Below are 25,196 nucleotides of genomic sequence, written 5' to 3'. Positions count from 1 at the left end.
CGTCGGTTCAATATATGTTATTTGAAATTGTTTTTAATTTTATCAGTCATTATTAATGAAAATATTTAAACAAAAATGCGGCTAAGAGTTTTATAAAGATTTAAAAAACTGTCTGTTATTTTGATGTGTGTTTATGAATTGTTTTGGTGCCATTCACCTATATTGATTTATCATGCCAGTGACCTGTTTTTCGTGTTTGTAATGAGTAACACATAAATATTTAATGTAACCATTAGACGGCTGCATACACATGTTTCGGGATGAGTTTCTGATAGGAAACAGTGAACCGAAAGTGATATGATGGAAGAGTTAGTGCACAAAAATACATTAAGGTTCATAGTGATTAGCTGAAAACTTGCGAAAACGTTTATAATTCGTTATGGTTTGCATTTTTCACAATGATGACGCCTATTGAGGAGAAGAAAGATGAACATATATATACAGAGGTATTATTTGATTTTAATCTTATTTAAAAATTAAGAGCCTTTTTAATCCCGCCAAATTTTTATCCAAGTGCACGACCAAATTTATATGTTTATACCTTTCCTATATTCCTATTGAAATAATAAAAAAATATAATTCTAGTAAAAAAATAAAGTTTAAGCTTCCCTTTATTTTTTTTAATTATTATCAATTCAAAGTACCAGGAACTTAATTAACTATGTATATACCGTTGCCTCAATAAAAAAAATTCGAGAAAAAAATAAAGTTTATTTTTTTTAAGTAATTATTGCCATTGTATCAGGATTAATAAAGTATTTAATATTAAAATAAACATGTTGTTGAACCAAACTAAACTCTCTAAATTACTTACTTTATCTTTAAGGTAATTGCACAGTATTTTCAGTAAAAAATATCTCTAAATAGTAGTAAACCAACATCATACTACATATCTGCTTCTCTACTTCTAAATTATAGAATAATGTTGAAACATTGCCTCTCATTAACATATTTGCTAGGTATGTATGTAGGTAGGTATGTACCATATTTTTTTTATTGAGCCTAATGTCAGGTGCTAAGACCTGTGGCACTGTGACCTGCATTGATCTATTGTGCTCACCCTTTTACAAAGTCCACTACCTAGACCTGTCAGGGACAAGAATTTAAGGATATTCTTAGGCGCTATGGTTTTTATGTAGACAGACAGACACTCCAATTCTATTTATATGTATAGATGAAGATCTATAAATATAAATAAAATTGGTCTGTCTGTCTGTGACAGACACTCAAATTTTATTTGTATGTAGAGATGAAGATCTTATATAAATAAAATTGGAGTGTCTGTCTGTAATATTAAAATATCTGTTTTACTATATGCATGCATGCATACATATGGTACATACACCAAAATAACATTTTTACAATTTTTGTCTGTCGGTCTGTTTGTTCTGGCTAATCTCTGAAATGGCTCGACCAATTTTGACGGGACTTTTATTGGCAGGTAGCTGATGTAAAGTTAAATTCCATGCGGACGAAGTTGCATGTACAGCTAACATACATTATAAGTAATATTGTAATCCTATTAATATAGTCATTCTGCAATCCAAATTAAGTTGGTAAAAGGTAATGATTAAAAAATGAGGTGTGTACTATTTATTGAATCATTTAAATCAATTAGTGCAAATTGGTGGTTCGTATTCACACACTTAAAATGTAAAGTAATAATAAAATTATTTAAAAGAGCAACACGCAAGTTTCTTGCTCGTTCTTCTTGTGATGAGACAGCTTTCCGAACGAGCGGTAGATTAAAAAATGTAATGACTATTCAAAAGTGCTTCAATGTAAGTTTATTTGAATAAATGATTTTCTATTCTATTCTAATTCAATTCAAAACATCTTTCTACATAATCATCTTTCTGTAATGTCCTGCAGCATATACAAACCTAATAAAGCACTATTCAATCTATGCTCATCAGTTTCTGAGACAAATGGCTTCTTCCTCAATAATTCATCATTCATTACAACACATATTCGAATAATTTTTTCAAAGAGGAAAATAAATTTTAATCTAGCCAAAAATTTTGATGATGTTAAAACTACAAAACCACTTTAAAATTAGTGGATATTAGGTATTTTTAATGATCCTAACCAATCTCAGCATAATAGGCAGTGTGTATGCTATAAAAATCTTTAGAGCACAAAAGAAATGTATCAGAGTGTTGTGCGGGGCGTATTTCTTAGACAGCTGTAGACTATTGTTTAAAGAAAAAAAATATTTTACCATTACCATGTCTACATATATTTGAAATGCGTTTATTTGTAAAAAGAAATATCATATTCGAAATTAATTCTAAAAATTGAAGACTATGAATACAAAATAAATTTATAATACTGATGCAGAGACATGTGAAATGTTTCAAAGAAATTGTATGGCCATGCAGCCATTAAATTATACAATAAATTGTCTGATAGTGTAAAAATATTACTATACACTCAATTTAAAGCAAAATTGTTTAAATATTTAATTAATAATTGTTTTTATTCTATAGAAGATTTTACATCGAACTGTAATTTATGAGAATTTAATATATTTAAGTATCTAATTAAATTATAATTCAAAAATTAATTTATATTAGTAGTAGTTCAAATAATTTTATGTTTTTAAATAATTTACACACCTTGAATGGTAAATATTGCTGAACACCTCATTAATTGTTGTGTAAGATCTGCTCTATGCAATTACCAGTATTTTGTAAATAAACATTCATTTCATTTCATTTCATTTACCTCCTCTGTCTAGTCTATACTCCTGCAATTTCTCTGTTCCTTCCAACGAAAATAGTCTAAGATTAATATTAGACTTTTATTGATAATAAGATTAGTTTATTTCTTATGGATGATAATGGAATTGTGTACTAATGGTAACCCGCCTGCACTAATGGTTTACTGGCAGGGCACCAGTGGAGGGTGGTAAGATGAGCATGAGGTCATCACAATGGGCTAACTGACCTGACTTCATGCTCATCTTATCATCCACCACTGCTTGCAGTGTAAACCATAAGGCAGATGACTGTACCATTACTTTGTAATCAATTAAATAAAAAATTCTTCAAAATGACAGTGTTATAATAAATAAACAACGGTTAGTTATAATAAAGACGGTGTGTCCAGATCCGCACGGGCATGGTGCAGGTGTCGGACGGCAAGTCGCGGCCGCGGCCGGCGCGGCTCGTGCTCACCATGGACGCGGTGACCGTGCAGCGCGAGGTGCCCGTGCCCGCGCAGCCGCCCAAGGACAAGAACGTGCCGCACGCCAGGGTAAGTGGCCACGCTACGAAGAAACGATGCTGGCGGACCTCTAAGTGCGGAGCCATAGAGACGACAACATAATGTACGCTAGGTTAAGTAGTCACGCGTTGCTGTGGCGCTGCTGGCGGGGATCGAGGTGCGGGGCCGTCGAGAATAGAACGTACCGCACGGCAGTGTAAGTGACTATGCGTCGCTGAGGCGCTGCTTACTGGGTGCGGGAGCATTGAGATAAGAACATACTGTGCGCCAGGGTCAGTGGCTACACGTTGCTGGGGTCGATACTGGCGGGGCTCGAGGTGCGTGGGCGACGAGACATGAACATACTGTACGCCAGGGTAAGGGGTTACGTGTCCCTGGGGAAGATGCTGGCGGGGCTCGAGGTGCGGGGCCGTCGAGATAAGAACATACTGTACTCCAGGGTAAACGGCTACGCGTCGCTGTAGTTGAATGTTAGGGGATATGGCTTATCCTATGTCTTTGTAATAGACCTACAAATAGATATTTTGAGTATATGATTTTCTAAAATTCCAGGAGCGTATGGTGCAGGTCACCCGTCAGAAGGTGGGAGGTCTAGGTCTAAGTATAAAGGGTGGTTCGGAACATAAACTACCGATACTCATCTCAAAGATATACAAAGACCAGGCCGCCGACCAGACGGGGCAGCTGTTCGTCGGCGACGCTGTTATTAAAGGTATGGTTTGACCACATATATTATTATTTCCACGCTGTTGTTAGATATAATTCATAAAATACGTTACAAATATACAGAAAACACCCAGATCGATACAAACAATGATACTCTTGAATGCAAAATGTTTCTACTGTGCGAGGAATAGAAGCCACGACAATCGGAAGTATAGCGGTGTCCTAAACCGCTATATCATAGAGGCAGAATGTTCCCAATATGTAACTGTTTGCTATTTCAGCTAACATAAATAATTGTTCTTAACAATCCATGTGAAACCAACTGTACTATGTTTCTTTCCTTGTTTGATTCAGAAATATAACTTGCATCATGCTTTGCCTTATGTTGAGTATTTTAAAATTGAGGAACGTTTTGTGAGACGCGAATTAACATCCTCATATCTATTATTAGATTTAAAGACAATGTAACGTATAAGAAAATAATAATAAAGTCTTTTTATTTCCGTATCCTGATGGATACGGAAGTAACAGGCTGAACGTACTGATGTACGGTCTTACAAATAAAAGTAAAATGTTGGTATATTTTTTCTTATGTTCTACTTGTTAGTATTTCAAATATACTATTTCTGGACACGTCTTTGGGTGAAGGCCTCCTCCATCTTTGTCCAAGATTCTCTGTTTTTGCCCATAGTTAACCAGTTTTTTTTCTATATATTCCACTATATCAGCCCACCGTTTTATTGGTCTTCCAACTTTCCTTGTGATCCTTTCCATTTTGTAGTTTTGGTTGTCCATATGCCTTCTGTAGTAGGTTCAGACGCTAGAACATCGACGCAAAGTGTCTAGTCTGTCGGTGTTTTATAGGATACACTTTGGCGAGTGCGCACAGGACCTGCATAATTTGATCTTGCCTTCTCCTTTTTACCACCGAACTACACGACACTGGGGCTTCATCCGTACGTCGTGGAAATTCCGCACATTCGCACTGAGTGGTTCGCATCGTCCTTCCTAATACGCACTGCCAAAGAGTGGAACACACTTCCAGCTTTTGTGTTCCCGGAGAAATACAACCCCGGATTCTTCAAGTCTATGGTGAATAGATATCTTCTGGGTAAGCGCGCTACATAATAGGTCTTGCCATCATTTACCATCAGATAAGGTAAGACCAAGCGCAATCCCATTATTAATAAAAAAAAAAAAGATATGAACTACTGGCATTTCAGTTACAGGGCTTGATTGACTGCACCTGTTACTTCAATTTAGTGGATTGTTGTTTCAATTTAGTTTGCTGTCTAATTTATTACTTCTTACATTGTTGTTTTCTTATTCCCATTAAACTTCTCTCAATTATGTTGTTAAAATTGTTGTTATGCTCTTTTAGTAAAAGTCTACGCTTAGCTGGCATATAATAGACAGTGCAAAATGTGTCAAACACTAATTTCTTCATGTCTATGGGGCTGATTGAGCAGAGCGCAAAGTGCGGAGTGGTATTAAAGATCAGATTTGCACTCTTTGTAATGATACTCCTTCGAAATGGCTTGACCGATCCAGACAAAAATTTCCTCGAAGGTCGACCATCGGACCTCCATCGTTTACCACCCCAAAAATTTCCGATCGGCCAAGATCGAATTTTTAAGAATAAACGCTCTCCACTCAACATATGTCCTAGTGTGTATCAACATATCGGTAATAAACCTAGTTATAAGGGTTAATATAAGATGATGCTTTGAAATTGTTAACTGATTAGTAAAGTATGTTATAGAGTAATCAATCTTAATATTTATTGACCCAGATGTGTCTAAACTCCTTATTTATCGTGAATGTACTGGGCTGACTAAATCAGTTCATTAATTCATTTGTGTAGTAAAAAAAAAGGGGCTCCTGGAAACGCAATCTCGGCATACAAAAGCGCAGTAATACTCCCATCTCGCACAAATTTTACAACATCAATCTTGCATTTCATATCACGCGCTACCTCACGGGATTTACTGAATAGGTTTGTCTGTAAGAGTTACCTTGAGGCGTACCTACAAGCGTCTTTCGTAATGCATTTTCTTAGATACTGGTTTTCTTTATATTTGTGTCTGTCTCTGTGTTATTATTATGATTCAACTTGCTATTTATTCTATGAATGTTATGTATGTATTCACAAAAAGGAATATATCTTAGTATTTATATCCGTTGTCTACTATCTATAACACAAGCTCTGCTTAGCTATTACTAAATGTCGTTGTGTGAATTATCCAAGGATATTATATTATTACTAGCTGTCCCGGCAAACGTTGTTTTGCCATATAAATTAATAACGCTATAAAAAAATAGGGGTTGATGATAGAAGGGTGAAAATTTAGGATTGTATGTATTTTTGTATGTTGTATATCATAAAAAAATAGAAACAAAAATTTTGTCTAAAAAATAAAAAATAAATTTAGGGGTGGACTACACCTAACATTTAGGGGGATGAAATATAGATGTTGGCCGATTCTCAGACCTACTCAATACGCTCACAAAATTTCATGAGAATCGGTCAAGCCGTTTCGGAGGAGTATGGGAAAGAAAACTATGACACGAGAATTTTATATATAAGATTTGTATTGTACATAATTTGTGTATAACCTCATTTCGTATCCACTTTGGCGGACTTTTCATCTGTATTTACTCTTGATGTAAATACAAATTTTCAAGGTCTACCTTAAAATCCATTGGACTAACAAGTGTTGATGCAGGTTGATCATTTTATTCTGTTTGTTTTTATATCTATTATGTACCTTATTTCGTATCCGGTTTGATGGCTTTTTCATGTTTACTTTTTCTATGTTTTAAGTAATTACTGCTTTTCAAAGCCTGCTCAAAAATCCATTGTACTAAGTGTTCAGCAGGTTGAACATTTTATTTTGCGTTTGTCTTTCTATCTAAATATATATAACTCAAAGGTGACTGACATAGTGATCTATCAACGTACAGCCCAAACCACTGGACGGATCGGGCTGAAATTCGGCATGCAGGTAGATGTTACGACGTAGGCATCCGCTAAGAAAGGATTAATATAAGTTAAGGGCATAAAAGTTTCTATGAATCTTTGTCAATTTTAAACTCAGACTTTGCATGCATAAAGCTACTATGATGTAGGCATCCCCTAAGAAAGGATTTTGATAAATTCCACCACTAAGGGGATAAATTAACGCGAGCGAAGCCGCGGGCAAAAGCTAGTCTTTGATATTGCCTATATGTTATTTTCATCTAATTCATCTAAGCTGATAGAATGTCTACCGCAAATAGTTGCAACTGTAAATTCAATTGCTTCACTCGCCATCAATTAAGTCAGTCTGCTATGTAGGCCGCTTAATTGTGTTCAATTAGACTCTAGACAATTTGCATCCCTAACTACGCAGTATGAAATTACAGCTACCGGACAGCTGTGTCCTTAGACACTGAAAGTTGTAGTACACTTAACTAATGAGTTTAAAATTGACTCCCACTTTGAATATGACGGGCGATTGACATACGAGAACACTATGTATCGATGGCTTCACTGGTTTAGCGGTTTATCGAACTGCTTTATTTTTGATGGTCGCGGTTTCATTTCCACGCACGGTACAAACATTTATGTGATTTTTTGTGTCGGTCTGCGTGTTTTCTATGTATTTCTATCAGTTGTCTAGTACCCATAACTAGCTAGTATGAAATTTTGGACACATATATATTTATAGAGAAGGAATGCAGAATGCTAATCTTAAAAAAATATACATATAAAAACTACATTAAATCTATAAAAAAAAACAGTACACAACATTACATGCCATGTATTTGACACAAATACGCATGCAAGTAGTCTTTGATGATAGAACCGTATTAAAATTTGATCTTAAAATTTAAATTATTTATGGTCGAATTTCGAATACGCGATTACTAGTTATTGCTATATCAGTATCGTTAAAACTTCCAGTGAATGGGGAGTACATAACAGCGTGTAAGCATGACGATGCCGTGAATATACTGCGGAATGCGGGAGATATCGTGGTACTTACTGTGAAGCACTACCGAGCCGCAACACCCTTCCTGCAGAAACAAGGTCGGTAATTTTTTTATTATTACCTACACTGGACTTTCCCATGGAAAATGCGTAAGGTTTTACAACAAACTGCCGGAGTCTGTCCTTAATCTGTCAGAAAAAAGATTCCATTTTCTTTGTAAAGAATATTAAATAAAGGAGTTTACGTTTTTTTTTTTTAAAAAAATAAAAATTCGTAGCGCTAACAACGAATAAAATATTTTTTATTAATCCCGACAACTTTATGCCGGCAGTTAATGTTCTTATGGGTCCACCCGTTCCGTCCCTACCACGTTTTCACACACGCACACGACACCGTCCTCGCCGGCGAAGACGACGACCCCAAACACATTATACCGCGCAGTCAAATGGGCACCTGCAAGTGCGTGCACTCGGACGCTCTTCTGATCGATGCCCCGTCCAATTCAAACGGGGATCGAAATTACGACGGCCTGTGCTGAGGTTCGAACCCGGTGCGGTGCTGTCATACTAAAGTCGTATCCGTTAGGCTGGAGTTGGCCTTCAACCGCTCAATAAGTCCTTCCGCGTGTTTGGAGTGCCATCTGCACTCGTTCCTTATCGTACGGTGAAACTGCAAAGGCCAGCTGCTGCCAACAGCATTAGAGTAGTCAGAAAAAAATCCTGAAAGCAATGATTTGTTCTAATACATTAATTTAATTAGAAATACTTGTCACTGCACTTAATGTTGCTTATTTTTTCATTTTTATTTTGATGTCATTGAGAAATATACTATTGTAAGTATTTGGATTGTTATCCATTTTGTATCCGTATCCACAGCGGATGGTGCATCAGACACGGACAGCAGTACGGGCGATGACCACCCCTCGTTGCACGGGAAGAGTGTCGATGCGAACTGCAACTCTGAGAAGATTACTGAGACCAATGGCGGATGGCAGGTGAGCGAATGACGTGAGCCATTTGGACACTAGATTAACTGAGTATTCGGATTGAAGAATATAGAAACCTATAAATGTATGTTATGACACCTTATGATATATAACGCTACAATAATGAGGCTATAGTACCGCTCTACAGTCTGGTATTTTGGTCTTCCTTAGAGCGCGTGGGGCTCCGTCGAGGAAGGAAGTCGTCCGCCGTCTGCAGCCTCCGCCTCCCCGCGACCAGACGCCGGGCCCCCACCCCCCGCCACCACGCAGTGGGTGGACGTCGTGTGCGGTGAGTACACCTCACACAGGAGGCGGCCCCCGCCCCCCGCCCCCCGCCACCACGCAGTGGGTGGACGTCGTGTGCGGTGAGTACACCTCACACAGGAGGCGGCCCCCGCCCCCCGCCCCCCGCCACCACGCAGTGGGTGGACGTCGTGTGCGGTGAGTACACCTCACACAGGAGGCGGCCCCCGCCCCCCGCCCCCGCCACCACGCAGTGGGTGGACGTCGTGTGCGGTGAGTACACCTCACACAGGAGGCGGCCCCCGCCCCCCGCGCCCCGCCACCACGCAGTGGGTGGACGTCGTGTGCGGTGAGTACACCTCACACAGGAGGCGGCCCCCGCCCCCCGCCCCCCGCCACTTCACGCAGTGGGTGGACGTCGTGTGCGGTGAGTACACCTCACACAGGAGGCGGCCCCCGCCCCCCGCCCCCCGCCACCACGCAGTGGGTGGACGTCGTGTGCGGTGAGTACACCTCACACAGGAGGCGGCCCCCGCCCCCCGCCCCCCGCCACCACGCAGTGGGTGGACGTCGTGTGCGGTGAGTACACCTCACACAGGAGGCGGCCCCCGCCCCCCGCCCCCCGCCACCACGCAGTGGGTGGACGTCGTGTGCGGTGAGTACACCTCACACAGGAGGCGGCCCCCGCCCCCCGCCCCCCGCCACCACGCAGTGGGTGGACGTCGTGTGCGGTGAGTACACCTCACACAGGAGGCGGCCCCCGCCCCCCGCCCCCGCCACCACGCAGTGGGTGGACGTCGTGTGCGGTGAGTACACCTCACACAGGAGGCGGCCCCCGCCCCCCGCCCCCCGCCACCACGCAGTGGGTGGACGTCGTGTGCGGTGAGTACACCTCACACAGGAGGCGGCCCCCGCCCCCCGCCCCCCGCCACCACGCAGTGGGTGGACGTCGTGTGCGGTGAGTACACCTCACACAGCAGGCGGCCCCCGCCCCCCGCCCCCCGCCCCCCGCCACCACGCAGTGGGTGGACGTCGTGTGCGGTGAGTACACCTCACACAGCAGGCGGCCCCCGCCCCCCGCCCCCCGCCACCACGCAGTGGGTGGACGTCGTGTGCGGTGAGTACACCTCACACAGGAGGCGGCCAGCCGCGTCTCTGGTAGGTCCATTTTTTTTTTGTTAGAGCGTAAAGAACAACCGAGGACGTAGTTCATTTCGTGTTAAGTGACAACCGCCGTCCATAAGCACAGGTAACTTTGTAAGTATTTGTTGACGTTTCTAAGAAGCAATAAACGTTTATTTTTAACAGAGTCAATTCAATTTAATTATCATTATACTGTTGAGTTAAGCTAAAAGTAAATATTGTCGACAGTTCCCCTCATGATGGGTTACGTGACGAGGTACGTGCTGGGAACGGACAAGCTCAGGCCGGGCGCATTTGAAGTAAGTGTACTATATCTATTTAGGTATGCATATGTAGAAGTAAGTTGCATCTTTGTAGAGACCCTAACGTCTTCAATAATTGTCTTTGCCAAACTGAAGAAGAAACGCCACTACACGAAATATCGGCTTTAGAAAGTTTAAGTTTTCCCGAGGAGAAAAAGATCATCGCTCCTAAGAATATCCTTCAATTCTTGTCCCTGACGGGTCTAGGTAGCGAACTTTGAAAAAGGGCGAGCACAATAGACTATGTAGGTCGCAGTGCTACATGTGCTAAGGGCATCTTACAATGGTCTAAACAACCCAATAAAAAAAACGTCTTAAACCCTGAAAAAGATCTATCATTTCGCGTTAGTACATTTTATCAGTACTATAAGTTCTTAAGTCAGGTTTTAAGAAAATTAAAACAATAATGGGCGTCATTGATGTTAAGACAGGTACAGCTTCCACCTGCATCCTCGAGAGAGGCCAATCAGCAGTAAGTTGAGATTCTGCGTTGTTGTAGGTGCGAGGAGCGCGTGGAGGCAGCACGGGCGTGCTGCATGCGGAGGAGCCGGCCGCGCTGTCTCGATGGCTGAAGGCCATCTCCGACAACGTCGTCGGACTCACCAACCTGCAGGTGCGCGTCCTGGACTTTGACCCCCCACCCACCCCCCGCCCCCTGTCTACTTGTTAACTGCTACAGGTGCGACAGCACGTGGAGGAGCCGCCATTCAGGGATCTTGGAATATTCCTTTAATGAAAGGAATGTATCCTCTGACTAAAATATTATATGGCTCGTAGCAGCAGACTTTCTACACGTGCCACCTTTAGTCCTTGCAATTTCCTAGAATTCTTATCACATCGCACGTGTAACATAAGCGCGACCTTCAAGCCATTGCACGTGTACGCGACACGTGTAACTTTGTATATAGGGCCAAAACATCTTAATAAAAACACTTCTATTCTGTCCGTCGGTACATTACAACCTCCCAGATTCTCTACAAAGTATCGTCATACACCTAAACCTTTAAGGTACACCCCTTAAAAGTTCTTAAATTGAGTTTATTTGAATATAGAATACTAGCTGTACCCGCGACTTCGTCCGCGTAAAGAATGAAAAAATTTTTAATGACCTAACCCAATAAAAGTTCATCGTTTTAGCTTCAAAAATGACGATACAAAATTCCATACAATTCAATCAACAGCCTAAAATATAAGTTTCAAGCTTTGATAATGACGACACATCCATACGATCTTTCGTCTCAATTTCACCCCTTAAAATCTTTTGTAAAAGTGCTTAAATTAAGTTTATTTTAACGAATTATTTTCTATTCTATTCTTTTATTTATGTTTGTACTATCCCATTTGGCATTCGTTTAAACAATCAATTAGGATAACAGATGGTATTATAACTATTGTGATTGTGTGTGCGCAGATGAAGCTGTTCAACCGCCATCTGCCGGCCGGGGAGCGCATCGAGTACATGGGGTGGGTGGTGGAGGGCGAGGTGTCTGCGGCGCAGCCCTGGCAGACCTACCGCCCTAAATTCCTCGTCCTGAAGGGAACTGATGTCATGCTCTTTGATGTGCCACCGGTCAGTACCCGTGTGTCTAACTAATGGTTCTTGTAGGACCAATTTTAGTGCACTCTCTCTCGTTAACTTTCGTTGTAATTGAAGTCTCTTGTAGGACCAATTTTTTTTCACGACCAATTCAAGACTCTTAACCTTTCAACTGTTGCTAAAATGACATTAATGCCCTATCTGTGGGACCAATTACAGGACTTCTCATAGGTGGAAATTTGAGCCCATCTATGGAGTATTTATGTTAGTATTCGAGTCCAATAAATTGGCTCCTTTGCATATCAGAAGTTAAGAAATTTTAATTATTATCATAATCATGATTAAAGTTTCTTATATATAATTATTCTATTCTCTACTACTTACTCTTCAAATAGGATCAATGTGTACTCGTCCGATCGGCAGATGAACGTGGCCGAGCTGGCCAAGTGCCCGGAGACGCTGAAGGTGTACCAGACGATGTTCCGCACGGTGAAGGAGAGCGAGACGGTGGACTGGCGCCAGCACTGCTTCCTGGTGCAGGCCAGCGCGGCCGGGCCCGGCGCCGCCGGCCCGCGGTACTTCTCCACCGAGACCAGGCAGCAGCTGCTGCGGGTCGACCGCGCCTGGACTGCCAACGTGCTGCACTCCGTGGTGCGGCTCGGGGTGCGTGCTCACTACTACAGAGACAGCTGCTGCGGGTCGACCGCGCCTGGACCGCCAACGTGCTGCACTCCGTGGTGCGGCTCGGGGTGCGTGCTCACTACTACAGAGACAGCTGCTGCGGGTCGACCGCGCCTGGACCGCCAACGTGCTGCACTCCGTGGTGCGGCTCGGGGTGCGTGCTCACTACTACAGAGACAGACCGCGCCTGGACCGCCAACGTGCTGCACTGTGGTGCGGCTCGTACTACGACCGCGCGCCTGGACCGCCAACGTGCTGCACTCCGTGGTGCGGCTCGGGGTGCGTGCTCACTACTACAGAGACAGCTGCTGCGGGTCGACCGCGCCTGGACCGCCAACGTGCTGCACTCCGTGGTGCGGCTCGGGGTGCGTGCTCACTACTACAGAGACAGCTGCTGCGGGTCGACCGCGCCTGGACCGCCAACGTGCTGCACTCCGTGGTGCGGCTCGGGGTGCGTGCTCACTACTACAGAGACAGCTGCTGCGGGTCGACCGCGCCTGGACCGCCAACGTGCTGCACTCCGTGGTGCGGCTCGGGGTGCGTGCTCACTACTACAGAGACAGCTGCTGCGGGTCGACCGCGCCTGGACCGCCAACGTGCTGCACTCCGTGGTGCGGCTCGGGGTGCGTGCTCACTACTACAGAGACGCGCCAGCAGCGACACTCTCCCACTCTCTCCCTCTACCTCTCTCTCTCTCTATAGGCACTCTACTCCCCGCTCCTGGCCCTCACCGCGACTACCTGCTTACTGTTTAATCAATAATTTTTTAAACCAATTAATTATTATATTATTTAATTTCTTTCAATCATGATTAAACTACACTACGATTAAAACAATCGTCATTAAAAAAGTATTCCTAATCATGATCGGATAGGTAGGATAAGTTTGTTCATTAAAACCCCTAATTCATAGAAAGACCTCCATTTTATATAAAAATATAAGTCTAACATAATTAACCACTCGGCCAAACCGCTAGTATTTCGTGTCCTTAACATGAATGTTGAAAGAAAATCACGGAATACTAGTAAAGTAATAAGACTGAAAAATAATTTAAGAAATAATTTAATTTAAATAAATAAAGAAAATATTGTTTGTGTGGAATTTTAACCAACAACCTTGAAATATATAATACAATAGTGGGAATCGGCGTTCACCAACTGAACTAACAGAATATGGTAATAAATTGTCGAAATATTATTTAAATACTAGCTGTACCCGCGACTACATGCGCGTGAAAATTAACTTTATTTGTCTAAAATACAAAAATAGCCTAAGTTACTCCTTACATCAGCCAATAAAAGTCCCGTCAAAGTCGTTCCAGATTTCAGAGATTAGCCGGAACAAACAGACAGACAGACAAAAATATAAAAAAATGTTATTTTCGTGTATGTACTGTATATATATTCTTATGCATGTAGTAAAAAACGGTTATTTCAATATTACAAACAGACACTCCAATTTTATTTATATGTATAGATTAATACACCCTATCTTACTAGCATTATATTTGACCTTATAAACGCCTGTCTCTACACTCCACTAATATTACCCGACGTGTCTACCGGAATCTGCGTCGAACGCTTCGCTAGCATAGCTAGAAGATTGTTGTCCATCGAGCCTGCGTTTCAGGTGTGGGTACGGTTGCAAACAGGCTTGAAATTCACGATTATTCAACCTGCAAATAATATTAATGTGGTAATAACCCCAAAACCAACATTCTTTGGTCCTTCGAGCCGGATATATTACAACCGGACTGATCACAATACAATATGTCCTTAAACGTGCCTGCCAAAATGTATGCTATATACTAGTGTTAACCCTAAAACCCACAATCTTTGGTCCTTCGAGCCGGATATATTACAACCGGACTGATCACAATACAATATATCCTTAAACATTCCTCCCAAAATGTATGCTATATACTAGTGTTAACCCTAAAACCCACATTCATTGGTCCTTCGAGCCGGATATATTACAACCGGACTGATAACAATACAATATATCCTTAAACGTACCTGTCAAAATGTATGCTGTATACTAGTGTTAACCCTAGTACCAAGATTCTTTGGTCCTTCGAGCCGGATATATTACAAGTCACATGTCAGTACTATGAATTGTTTGTTTGAGTACAATAAAACGGCAATACTTGCTTAAACATCTCAGTGTATCCCAAAATGTATGCTATATTAGTATATATTAGTATATAGCATACATTTTGGGAGGAACGTTTAAGGATATAATGTATTGTGATCAGTCCGGTTGTAATATATCCGGCTCGAAGGACCAAAGAATGTGGGTTTTAGGGTTAACACTAGTATATAGCATACATTTTGGGTTTTAGGGTTAACACTAGTGTGTTAACCCTAAAACCCACATTCTTTGGTCCTTCGAGCCGGATATATTACAAGTCACATGTCATTACTATGAATTGTTTGTTTGAGTACTATAAAACGGCAATACTTGCTTAAACATCTCAGTGATTTCCAGTGCGATGATTGTCACAGTCCGTGTAGAACCAGGGTTCAGCAATGCACTCTCACCAAAGTAGGCTCCGTCACGCAAATGGGCTAACTGAAAGTTGTATGGCCCTTTTAGTGTCATACATAATGTTTACTAAGAGAGCAGCGCGACGGCGCATCTTCGGACTTCCTTTATTCAAATAAACTTAATTTAAGCACTTTTGAATAGTCATAACATTTTTTTAATCTACCGCTCAATCGGAAAGCTGTCTCATCACAAGAAGAACGAGCGAGAAACTTGTGTGTTGCTCTTTTAAATAATCCTTGTAAGTTCACATTTTACAATTCGAAACGTGTGAATACAAACTACCAACCAGCACTAGTTTATTCAGGTCAAATATAAATACACAATAAGATTAAATAAGTCGTTAATTATTCAGAATAAAACTAAATAAATCTATTAAGAGTAAAAATTCGTGTTACTTTGATCGTGAACCTTCTACTAGTCTGTTTAAAGAAATATGTTTTATTATAAATTGGATAACTTTTTTTTGCTATCGATGGTTGGCCTACTGCCCTGTAGGTCCATAAGGTTTTGCTTAAATTGGGTAAAGAATAATATTGTATAAATTAAATTATCGAATACTGTACCTCTTTCCCATTGGAATCAATGACTGCGACTGTACCGGAAGAGATCATGTAGATTGAACCTCCAGTCTGACCACACTTTATCACCTCCTGAAGAAATAATTATCAATTACTATAACATGATATCTAATAAAAGCGTTGTGGCCGTTAGGACAGTGATTTATAACCCCATTTAGACCTAGAAGGTCTTGTCGACACACAAAAAAACTTGGTGCCAATTTAAATTTCTACAGTGATGGGAACACTAAGAACAGATTAATTAGGAGGTAGTAATTTAAAAAAATATTATTGAGAGAGAATCTTTGATCAGTGAGTTCATATTTCCGATGAATACTGGAATAACACAGCTTTCACCATTGTATACCATATACTTCAAAATAGAGTCATCCACTCGCTTTTAAAAGGTCCTACAAATCTCTTCCAAACATTACTTATATTTCTTTCCCAAAGTTTCAGTCACAAATACGCCTGCCCAGTATGGTGAATGGTGTGGACAAATTTTCCAATAAATAGGACGCTAAATGAGAATATATTAATCAAGAAGATTTCTAGACATATTCTCACAGCACCATCTAGTCTCTAACTAACAAGAGCATAGCTCATATAGACCTCATTGCGGTCACGTATGGTTCAACCCGTTTAAGCAAAATTTTAATATAAATAAAGACCAACATACCTCACCCGGCATGTACAGAACTTGCGTCAAACTAAACACGATTGTATTTATCAAAGACAGTGGCATATCTTGGAATAGTGGTACATTCACCACTAGCTTCTTACAACAGTGCATGTTGATGTCCTGTTTAATTTGCTCATTGATAGTATTCATTATATTTTCCTCGTTAAAATAATGCGCGTAAAACTTATAATTCAAAAACATCTTTATCTTCTGTTGCAAAGACGTTGGCAAACGTTTGAACCACATGTACTCCTCCAATTCCTTTAATCTGCCGTTGTAAATATACGTATCTATCCGTCCGTACATGCCCAGACGGAGTAGAGTCGTGAAGGTGTAACTCAAGAAGACTAAGCCTATAAGACCTATGGTGGAATTGAGAATGAGTTGTGGTAGCAGATGGTCGTCGATAGCGCTGTAATAATCTGCTCCGACGCAAAGTCCACAAATGAAATACAAATTTCTAGTATACTTCTGAAACACAGACGTGTTCGTGTCATGGATGACGAGGAACTCCTTCAGCCACGCCAGTTGTCGGCCTTCCAGCTCGTAGAAATGTGGGACAAACGTCGGCACTTGGTAGTGGATATACGTCATCCAGTGAAAGAACAAAATCGTTCGTAAGACCACTGTCGTAGCTACTGCTTTCGCGTACGACAGCCCTACTTGTCGATACAGGTTCCTCCATTGCTGCTTGAGAGATATCAGCTTGAACAGTTTGAATAGGTACATGACCGTGTATGTGGGGTACTCGCAACCTGGTATGATTTGTATGAACTGCAACGGGAGGGCCCCAATTAGTTCCAACACGAAGGGCCCTCGGATGTAGTGACGAGCGATTTCACGTGGCTCCAAAATGACGCGTCGCGCGCTACCTCCGTCGCGGCCGGTTACGAATTTCGTGTATATATCTAGTAGTGCCACTATGTCGCCGAAGATTATGAGCGAATCATACGGATCTGGACCTGAAATACATAATAATTACAAATATAATAATAATAATCTCAGGACAATTCACACAGCGCCATATAGTACCAAGTCAAGCTAGATAAAGCTTGTGTTATGGGTACTATATAACTTATACATCCATAAATACTTTTTTTTTGTAAATACATATTCTACATAGAAAACACCCAGACCGATAAATTCAAATTCAAAAATCATTTATTCATGTACGACATTTTAGCCGCTTATGAACGTCAAATTTTTACATTTTAATTTTTTTTTTCCTACCGTCCAATACAATCATACTCATGAATACAAATGTTTGTGCCGTGCGAGGAATCGAATCCGCGACCATCGATCGTAAAGCGGTGTGCTAGACCGCTAGACCACCGAGGTCGTCAAATACATGTTATGGATATTGTGATTTCGTGGTTGTACAGCAAATGTTTTTTTTTATGGATGATAATAAAATGGTGCACCTGCCTTCGCTAACGGTTTACGCTGTCAGGCACCAGTGGAAGCTGATAAGATGAGCATGAGGTCAGGAGGTCAGAAGGTCGTGGAGGTCAACACTGTACTTGTCATAGTATTTTGCTAGCAATGGGGTTATTGGTCCTCACTACTAAATCGTCCTGGCACAAATGGTTGGGCTCGATCTGGTAAAAATCGCTTCCCGAAGATAAGTATAAGATAGTATTCTATGTGTTTACACATGTAGAAATATTGGCCTCGGTAATTCAGTTACCATCAGGTCAGCCGCAAGCTCGTTTGTCCCCTATGCTTTAAAAAGAATTGGCAGTTTCTTTCGAATTACTTACATGTAAGAAACACGTGCATGGGTGCCCATAAAAATACAATGCAATTCATGACCATTGCGAAACAGTCCCAATACAATTTTATCGCGCTGTACGGGTGTAGGATAAACCAATGGCCACCATCCACCTGCAAATGACGGTGATGTTTCAGAACTATACCATACCATACATTACAATCGCAAGATTTTTTTTATACAATTTGCATTTTTACATCTTATATATAAAATTTTCGTGTCACAGTTTTCGTTCTCATACTCCTCCGAAACGGCTTGACCGATTCTTATGAAATTTTGTGAGCGTATTGAGTAGGTCTGAGAATCGGCCAACATTTATTTTTCATACCCCTAAATGTTAGGGGTAGTCCACCCCAAATTTTTTTTTTTTATTTTAAGACAAAACAACGTTTGCCGGTACAGCTAGTAATATATGAAATTCTTTCAATTAAATGGTTGCAACGAAGCTTTTCCGAAACAGCTTGACCAATACTTATAAAGTTTTGTGTGTATATTCAGTAGGTCTGAGAATAGGAAGTAAGTTATTTTTCATACACCTAAGTGATATATAGGTGTATACACCCAATTTTTTTTTATTTCAATTTATCAAGATGGCATCTAGGAGAAAGCGCGTGATCGTCATGCCGCATTGCTGTTGGGCCATTAGCAATAGTCTTAAGTTCCTCTTGCCCCCTACCAAACTTCCATAAATTACTAAAATATCTTATATTAATAAATGCGTTTAAGTTTACGAGAAGTTAGAAAAAATCTATTGACTCGTACACAAATAACAAATATGACAGGGCTAACTCAAGGATCTTTAAAATCCGCTTCGGAAAATACCTTACTGCCACCAGAACCCCCGATATCTGGCAACTTACTGGTGCATTTAGGGAGCTTGCTATAACCCTATATAACACTAGTTATTCGCCCGAGTGTACATGTATTATACATATAAACCTTCCTCTTGAATCACTCTATATACTAAAAAAACCGCTTCAAAGTGTTGCGTAAATTTTAAAGATTTAACCATACATAGGGACGGACAGACAGCGAGAGCAATTTTGTTTTATATTATGTAACTAGCGACTCGCCCCGGCTTCGTCCGGGTATTATACATGTATTATACATATAAACCTTCCTCTTGAATCACTCTATCTACTAAAAAAACCGCTTCAAAATCTGTTGAGTTGTTTTAAAGATTTAAGCATACATAGAGACGGACAGACAGCGAGACTTTGTTATACTATGTAATGATAAAAAATACAACAATTTGCACACGTCACAACAATAGTCAAGAGAACCCAACCAACCTGCTTCTTCCTTTCCATCCTCATGCATTTCTGGCTGCGGATATACAGCGTGGAGCCGTAGTGCCAGTCAGTTGGCAGCGTGAGTGCTCGCAACCTACACCATACAAAGTGGCACAGACCCGCAGTTGGCGGCAGGGAGGAACACGCAGTTTCCCGCGGTAACATGCACACGTGTTTCCCGTTCTCGTACATTATCATAAATTTTAAATCTTTGTCATATCGTATTTTTATCCTATTATTGGTCCAATTATTTTTATAAATTTCATGACAAGACATTCAGGAATGTTTTTCTTTATTGACGTGCCAGTTTGGAATTGATATCGTAAGAGTATTTGTGCAATAGTTGTGGATTCATGTTGTTTATAATGTTGTGTGTAATTTCAATAATATTAAATTAATTAATTTTTTTGTTTACAATATTATAAAAAATAATAAAATATTATAAAAAAGAACAAATAATACAAATGTGAGAAACTGTTTGTAGAAATAGAAATAGAAATAATCTTTATTCAAATAAACTCGTTACAAGCGCTTTTGAATAGTCATATTTTGATTCTACCACTCATTCGGAATGCAGATTCATCACAATAAGAATGAGCAAGAAACTTGTGTGTTGCTCTTTTGAACAGATGTTTTTTTTATATAATAATTACAGTATAACAAGTAAGAGGCATGCGATAATCAACATAGAAATCGCTACGCACTCATTAATGTAATCAGATAATATTGTCAGTGCTATGGATTTCAAGTTTTTTTATAAAAACATTATTGTCGTTAACGAAGTCTTTAATTTTATTTGTATGATATATAAATGACTAGACTTTTGGTACACATATTATATTCTAATATCACAACAAATATACTTTTTATCTTAGTTTACACAGGCAAGGCCAAGGTATAGAGCTAGTACTTCAAAAAATTATAAATAATATTATATATTACCAATAATTGTATGCATAATATTATATAAGAGATAATCAGAGATAAATGATTATTACTCTGTTAATTTGATTGACTTGATGCAATCTTATATATAAATTTCTCGTGTCACACTTTTCGTTCCCATACTCCTCCGAAACGGCTTGACCGATTCTCATGAAATTTTGTGAGCGGATTGAGTAGGTCTGAGAATCGGCCAACATCTATTTTTCATCCCCCTAAACGTTAGGGGTAGTCCACCCCTAAATTTTTTATTTTTATTTTAGGGCAAAACAACGTTTAACGGGACAGCTAGTAAATATATAAGTAACGCTAACCAGATAATAATGAGGTGTCGTGTGGTGTGTTACAGAAGAAGACGTTCACTGTGGTGCACCTGGGGCGCGCGGCGGGGCTCACGCTGGACTGGGCGGCGGGGTTCTCACTGACCGAGGGCACGCCCGGGGCGCCGCCCGTGTGGGCCTACAGGTGAGCCCCACCACTACCTCTTACTGAGATCATAGCCACCTCCGTAACCGCAACCCTAACCAACGGATATCCGATATGAACAAAATATCCGTAACCGAAATAAAAGTGTCGGATAATATCGGATAGGGGCGGAGCCTAATTGAGACACGTTATGTAACCATTTTATTACTTATTTGTAATTTACTTTTAACATCAGGTGTGCCGTATGTATGATCGGTGGACTGTATGGGTGTCTAAATAATAGTAATATATCAGGACAATTCACACAGCGCCATCTAGTCCCAAGCTAAGCAGAGCTTATGTTATGGGTACTAGACTGATATAAATACATGGATGCATTTTTTTGTAAATAAATACATATTATACATAGCAAACATTCAGACCGATACAAACAATCATACTCATGAATACAAATGTTTGTGCCGTGCATGGAATCGAACCCGCGATCATCGGACGTAAAGCGGTGTGCCAGACCGCTAGACCACCGAGGTAGTCGTATATCACTTTAAAAGTATTTAGATAATGATTAAGACGACGTGGTTAATTTATATAAGTCAATTAAATTAACCACATTACGAGGCAATTCTAGCTTCTATTTTTGAAAAATGTCATTTTCTATTTAATCGACAATATATAAAAGTACCACGTTCGATTCCCAGGAGTTGAATTTACTCACAGAGGGCAATATTTCTTTCCATTTCCATCACATTAAAAAAGTTAAAATGTTTATGAATTTTGTTTATATTAAAAAATTTTTCAGATTTTCTCAATTAAGAGGCTCAAGCGACGACGGCAAGTCGAAATTAAAATTGCACTTCCAAGACTCGGAAACTAAAGTTATCGAAACTAAGGTAAGTGGTTAAATAAATTAGTTTTTAACTTCTTTCTTTAAAATCTAATAATAGCTAGCTGTGCCCGCGACTTCGTTCGCATGTTATAGTGACCTTGATGTAATGGGTGGTATTGTAATGGGTGAAAACTGTGATCGGTACAGCCTATGCTGTAAATAATATAATTGACGTAGTGGAGTAACCTGAAACAGTCATGCTCGCTATAAAGTTCAAACTTGTGGCGACGTGGTGGGCCGGGTCGATGTGCTCCCTCAAATATGGTTGAGTACAATGATGGCTGGCTCATACGTCATACTCGTGAACGGGTGCTGCTTGTGGGGACTGGTCTGTTCAGGTTGTGAACACTGATTAAATTTTTTGTTCTTTGCGATAGCATATGCTGGTGGTCACTCTATTCTCCCAAATTTAAATTTTAATAACTGTATTTATCATAAACATGTTCCACTATTGTTTGAAAAAAAATACGAGCTGAGTTTCTTGTCAGTTCTTCTCATCTCGATATCATAATCATCCGAACTGACGGTAGATTTGACATATCATAAGAGTCTGTAATAGACCTACATGAATAAAGATATTTTGAATTTCAATTTGAATTTGAATTTGACGAACTAAAGAAAACATGAAATAATCTAATCCAAACAAAAAAGTTTCATCGTTGTAGCTACAAAAATGACGAATTTCCATACAAATTTTCATCTCCTATTTTATTTAACATTTTTACATAATTTAAATATCATATTTATTTATTTTTAACCAACAGCTTAAAAATAAATTTCAAGCTTCTAGCTTTAAGTATCACGGTAATTCTATACAAACATTCCTCTCCCCTTTCAACCCCTTACAACCCTTTTTTCGCATTAAAAAGTAGCCTATGTCCTTTCTCAGGATCCAGACAATATGTGTACCAAATTTCATTTAAATCAGTTCAGTAGTTTTGGCGTGAAAGCGAGATAGATAGACAGACAGAGTTCCTTTCGCATTTATAATATTAGTAAGAAGTAAGGATAACCTAGAACCATCCACACTATTAAAAAAAATTGTTTGAAATATTTTTTCTCATATTAGATATGTATGATTCTTATAATAATTATAATAACCCAATTACATACACAGCGCCATCTAGTCTTAAGTTAAACAGAGCTTGTATGATATGATAGCGTAGCAGCTTTTGTATTGTTTGCCGCATGCATCCTTATGTAAAGTGCGAATACTGTAACTACCATATAGTAATTTTAAGTAGCTGTGACGTAGTCGAGTGGTATGAGTAGTCATGCTCACTAAAATGTCCAGACATGTGGCGGCGTGGTGGGCCGGGTTATTGGGCTCCCTAAAATATGGTCGAGCGCAGTGATGGCTGGCTCATCCGTCATACTCGTGAACGAGTGCTGCTTGTAGGGACTGGTCTGCTCTTACAACTACGACTGATTTAATCTTATTGTATATTTATGTTTGACCCAAATAAATTAGTGCTGGTTGGTAGTTTGTATTCACACGTTTCGACTTGTAAATGTAAACTTACAAGGATTATTTAAAAGAGCAACACACAAGTTTCTTGCTTATTCTTCTTGTGATGAGACAGCTTTCCTAACGTGTGGTAGATAAAAAAAATTGTTATGACTATTCAAAAGTGCTTAAATTAAGTTTATTTGAATAAATGATTTTCTATTCTATTCTATTCTTGTATTATATGCTTGTAGACTAATAATATTTATTTTTTTAATAGATACATAATTTACACATTATAATTAGTAAATCACGGGATCTTACCACGTTTTATATTTGTTGAGTCCTTCAGTTTACCCGTGATCATGGCCGTTGAAACACTGCCGAAATATCGGGAACTCAACAAAAATAAAACCTGGTAACATCCCATGATTACTAATTATACTTATAAATAATGACCGCGTCAAACTTAAAACAGTAGAATAGAATAGAATAGAATAGAATAGAAAATCATTTATTCAAATAAACTTACATTGAAGCACTTTTGAATAGTCATTACATTTTTTTAATCTATCACTCATTCGGAAAGCTGTCTCATCACAAGAAAAACGAGCAAGAAACTTGCGTGTTGCTCTTTTAAATAATTTTATTATTACTTTACTTTTTTAAGTTTAAGTGTATATATAGATATACAGTATATAATATACAGAGGTAAAATAAAAAAATATGAATGTCAAAACAGCATGTATTGAGTTTATTTGAATAAAGATTATTTCTATTACATTACAAATTACATAAAGGTACGACGTTTGATTCCCAGGAGTTGGAGTGCCAGATACTGCAGAGCCTGCTGTTCTGTATGCACGCGTTCCTCACGGCGAAAGTAGCGTCCGTCGACCCGGCGTTCCTCGCATCCATACAACAGTCCAACTAAGTAACAACACCTACTATTAATAGCAGAGAATAAATGTAAACACCACTTAGATTGTGGAATGAACTTCCTGCCGAGGTTTTCTCACGAGACTGCAGCATGGGGTTTTCAAGAAGGGTATAATAAGGTTTCTTAAGGATCGGCAACGCGCACGTGACACCCCTGGTGCTTCAGGCGTCCATAGGCTACGGTAGCCATTTACCATCAGATGGGCCGTATGCTTGTTTGCCACCATAGTAGTATAAAAAAAAAACTTATAATACTATACATATATATTTTGTGCGTGGAAAAAGTTTCTAGAAAAACCCACGGTTGAGGATCACTCATCCAGATGATCAGGATGGTATTTTAGTTTCTGGTAATGTAATGTTTTACTTATAGTATCGGTTCGGAAATACCATTGCTGGAAGGTGATACCACAATGTGGTTGTGCGTGGAAAAAGTTTCTAGAAAAACCCACGGTTGAGGATTTCTCATCCAGATGATCAGGATGGTATTTTAGTTTATGGTAATGTAATGTTTTACATATAGTATCAGTTCGGAAATACCATTGTTGGAAGGTGATTCCGCAATGTGGTTGTGCGTGGAAAAAGTTTCTAGAAAAACCCACGGTTGAGGATCACTCATCCAGATGATCAGGATGGTATTTTAGTTTCTGGTAATGTAATGTTTTACTTATAGTATCGGTTCGGAAATACCATTGCTGGAAGGTGATTCCACAATGTGGTTGTGCGTGGAAAAAGTTTCTAGAAAAACCCACGGTTGAGGATCACTCATCCAGATGATCAGGATGGTATTTTAGTTTATGGTAATGTAATATTTTACTTATAGTATCGGTTCGGAAATACCATTGCTGGAAGGTGATTCCACAATGTGGATGTGCGTGGAAAAAGTTTCTAGAAAAACCCACGGTTGAGGATCACTCATCCAGATGATCAGGATGGTATTTTAGTTTC

At 39.8% G+C, this 25,196-nt stretch overlaps 2 protein-coding genes across 2 annotated transcripts; one reads left to right on the top strand and one right to left on the bottom strand.

Annotated features, from left to right (window-relative positions):
* Positions 1 to 42: 42 nt before the first annotated feature.
* On the top strand, positions 43 to 24,308 carry LOC131842419 (gamma-2-syntrophin). The gene is made up of 11 exons (XM_059190952.1): positions 43 to 446; positions 3,112 to 3,243; positions 3,781 to 3,940; positions 7,841 to 7,966; positions 10,468 to 10,538; positions 11,041 to 11,154; positions 11,953 to 12,111; positions 12,502 to 12,741; positions 20,900 to 21,015; positions 21,776 to 21,866; positions 24,130 to 24,308. Exons 1-11 carry the CDS (start codon positions 399 to 401, stop codon positions 24,241 to 24,243), a joined length of 1,371 nt encoding a protein of 456 aa, XP_059046935.1. The 5' UTR covers positions 43 to 398; the 3' UTR covers positions 24,244 to 24,308.
* LOC131842418 (potassium/sodium hyperpolarization-activated cyclic nucleotide-gated channel 1-like) lies at positions 14,377 to 19,815 on the bottom strand. The gene is made up of 6 exons (XM_059190951.1): positions 19,609 to 19,815; positions 18,306 to 18,429; positions 16,543 to 17,507; positions 15,870 to 15,956; positions 15,220 to 15,330; positions 14,377 to 14,434 (listed from the first exon to the last, which is right to left on the bottom strand). Exons 1-6 carry the CDS (start codon positions 19,804 to 19,806, stop codon positions 14,426 to 14,428), a joined length of 1,494 nt encoding a protein of 497 aa, XP_059046934.1. The 5' UTR covers positions 19,807 to 19,815; the 3' UTR covers positions 14,377 to 14,425.
* Positions 24,309 to 25,196: the final 888 nt, after the last annotated feature.

This window comes from Achroia grisella, unplaced genomic scaffold (assembly GCF_030625045.1).
Source record: "Achroia grisella isolate CSIRO2021 unplaced genomic scaffold, CSIRO_AGI_Agris_v1 utg2183, whole genome shotgun sequence".
NCBI classification, from domain to species: domain Eukaryota; kingdom Metazoa; phylum Arthropoda; class Insecta; order Lepidoptera; family Pyralidae; genus Achroia; species Achroia grisella.
Note: the sequence above shows the minus strand (reverse complement) of the source record. Positions and strands in the feature narration are given on the sequence as shown.

What these genes read in the sequence shown, in the direction of transcription:
- LOC131842419 (XM_059190952.1), top strand. Translation starts at nt 399, where the DNA reads ATGATGACGCCTATTGAGGAGAAGAAAGATGAACATATATATACAGAG. An exon ending in TGCTCTTTGATGTGCCACCG is followed by an intron (nt 12,112 to 12,501) that starts GTCAGTACCCGT and finishes TCCGATCGGCAG; the next exon opens with ATGAACGTGGCCGAGCTGGC. An exon ending in ACTCCGTGGTGCGGCTCGGG is followed by an intron (nt 12,742 to 20,899) that starts GTGCGTGCTCAC and finishes GGTGTGTTACAG; the next exon opens with AAGAAGACGTTCACTGTGGT.
- LOC131842418 (XM_059190951.1), bottom strand. Translation starts at nt 19,806, where the DNA reads ATGATAATGTACGAGAACGGGAAACACGTGTGCATGTTACCGCGGGAA. An exon ending in CATGCACGTGTTTCTTACAT is followed by an intron (nt 17,508 to 18,305) that starts GTAAGTAATTCG and finishes TATGTATTTCAG; the next exon opens with GTCCAGATCCGTATGATTCG. An exon ending in TTCTGTACATGCCGGGTGAG is followed by an intron (nt 15,957 to 16,542) that starts GTATGTTGGTCT and finishes TTATTTCTTCAG; the next exon opens with GAGGTGATAAAGTGTGGTCA.